This window comes from Pygoscelis adeliae, unplaced genomic scaffold (genome assembly GCF_000699105.1).
Source record: "Pygoscelis adeliae isolate BGI_AS28 unplaced genomic scaffold, ASM69910v1 Scaffold262, whole genome shotgun sequence".
In the NCBI taxonomy this organism is placed as follows: Eukaryota; Metazoa; Chordata; class Aves; order Sphenisciformes; family Spheniscidae; genus Pygoscelis; species Pygoscelis adeliae.
This window is the reverse complement of record NW_008824184.1, coordinates 554,677-557,144: the sequence shown is the minus strand read 5'-3', so window position 1 is coordinate 557,144 and position 2,468 is coordinate 554,677. Positions and strand designations below refer to the sequence as shown.

Genomic DNA, 2,468 nt, shown 5'->3' with positions numbered 1-2,468 from the left:
CGGAGGCACCTGCCGATACCGGTGTTGCATTGCCGGTGTCCAGCTCCACCCAGGGGAAAAACTGCAAGGAAGCCAGAAAAAAACACAGCTTTCAACCCAGCTTTGTGGGAATCCTGAGAGTTTAGTTAGGGTGGGGGGAGCAGGTGTCAAGTGATTTGACTTACAGCCATCAAGCCCTCGGGCTGACTGACAGCCAGATGTACACATTGTGATCGCAGTAGACGCTACAGAGGAAGCTGGTGAATAATGCCACAGTGAACAGCTTTCCATCAAAGCTGTCTGGGTTCTTTGAGACAATAAATCTGTGCCATTGACGTTTCAGTGGGGGTCCCCTCCTGCAGGTGTGGGCAGTGGGGGGTGCAAAGGGGCACAGGGGGACCCCGCGATGTCCTCGGCTCCACAGTGCCATGGGGTTGGGTGTCCGGTGCGGGTCGGGGCCGCCAGACATCACTGGTTGAGGGCAGCTCCCCATGCAGCAACCGCTCAGGTTTTCCCCACCACTTCAAGGAACCTTGTAAAGTAAATTGGAATTGAAAAATAATCGAGCTGCTGCAGATGTCTCCACATACGGGATGATTTTAACCTTCTGCTTAAACACTCCCAGCTCATTTTGTTTTGGGCTTAAATTCAGGAAAGTTTTAATAGCGGTCAACAGCTCGGTGCCTGAACCAGAGAGGAACAGAGGGGGTGGGTGGCATCCTGGCACCCCTGCTCTGCTCTGCGGCCAGGTGTCCTCTGGCAGCACCAACGCCGAATTTGGGGTGCTGGCCATTGCATCCCCGTTGAAGGGGTTGGGAAGCAGAGGTTCCCCGGCGCTGGCACCACTGCAGCCCCACCGCCCCATCTCGTTGCTCGCCCCGACAGGGATGCTGTGAAGGAGCTGATGTTGCTGCGCTCGCGGGCGCTGCTGGCCTGCCGCGCCGTGGCGGGGCTGGAGGGATGCTCCCAGGCGGTCCTGCACCGCAACGGCTGTGTGAGGAAGACCTTCGCCAGCAGCTTCGCAGCTGTGAAGAAGAGGTCGGTGTGTGCTCAGCTCAAACTGCAGGCGGTGAGTGCGGGCACCGGGACCCTCGTGGCTGCAGGTCAGCGTATTTGCAGCACTGCGTATCCTGACCCCACACTGAGGCCCTGCCTTAGACACACTTCTCCTTAGCGAGAGCCCTGCACCCCTCAGCAGGCACCTCCTGCACCGCAGGGCTGGGGGTCACCATTGCAGCTGTGTCCCGCAGGGCTCGTGGCCCAGGATGCTGCTCTGGCCGCAGGTGGCCACAAGCCTCCCCAGCATCGCTGTCACTCAGGGAAAGCATCCCAGGCAAACAAATCATAAAGCAGATTACACACGCACCTTGCTGTGCTGCCACTTAATCCTCTTAAGCACTCGGAGTAGACTAGCCCTCTGTGCTGGGCACGTGCCAAGCTCCTGCTGATCTCAGCCATAATTAGGTGCCTAAACTCTCTCAGTCTCCGTAGACTCCCCAGCCAGCCCGCTTTGTGGTTCTGGCCGTCCCTGGCAAACCCCCACCCAGCAACCCTCAACCCTGGTAACTTTTTGTAGCCCGTCAACCGAAAACATCGGACATTAGGAGGAAGGGTCCCACTCAGCATCTGTGACTTGCACCTTGGGCTCACCTCTCTGACCGAAGCTGTTGTTCCTAACATGCACCTGAGCTTTGAGGGCTCTGAGGATGACTCCTTCACCTGCCCAGACACGCTGGGCGGGTGCATGGGGAGTGTTTCCCACCACCGCCGCCTGCTGCTCCTTTGCCCCATGCCTCCCTCCAGCCCTGCTGACCTCTGCTTGCCTGGCAGGACGCGCTCACGAACCTGCTCCGACGGTCCCAGCTGCACTTTGTCCACTGCCTCCTCCCGGGAGTGGGGGCGGAGGGGGTGGAGGGCCCGGTCCCTCGGCCCCCTGCACTGCCTGACACAGCCCTGCGGCTGGACGTGCCGGCCCTGCGAGCCCAGCTGGAGGGGACCCAGCTCCTGGACGCCCTGCGCCTCCACCGCATCGGTACGCTCTGGCCCTCCACCGCTGCAGTGTGCCAGGCCGGTCCCGCCTGCCGGTGCTGCCCTGCCGGCAACTCAGCCCTTCCACGCTTTGCTCGTCATCTGCCTCTCGCGAGCCCCCCTTCAGCAAAACCCCTGGGTTTTTATTGCTGCTTTTTGCATGGGTTCCCAGCCCCGCTCCTGCCCGCAGCATGCAGTGCTGCTGGGTGGCACAGCGCCGGTGGGGTTCCCCTGTGCGTCTGTGCATCAGGTTGGACCTGCACCGACCGCGGTCACAGTCCATGCCAGGGGGAGGGGGACCCATGCAGGAGGCCCAGGGGCATCTCCTGCATGACACGAGGTGCTGGGATGGCATCTGGCCACCTCAAGCGCATCTCCACTGCTTCTCCCCTCCCTCTGCCCTGACCGCACCACAGGGGTTTCTCTCTGCTAAGGGCAGCTTCCCCGGTCCCCATCACCCG

General features: G+C 61.2%; 1 protein-coding gene across 1 annotated transcript in view; it reads left to right on the top strand.

The window, feature by feature from the left end:
* The window catches only part of MYO18B (myosin XVIIIB), a 78,618-nt gene that overhangs the window by 25,830 nt on the left and 50,320 nt on the right, over positions 1–2,468 (top strand). Inside the window, 2 exon segments of the mRNA XM_009334425.1 lie at positions 865–1,048; positions 1,810–2,011. Coding sequence (XP_009332700.1) covers positions 865–1,048; positions 1,810–2,011 — 386 coding nt within the window.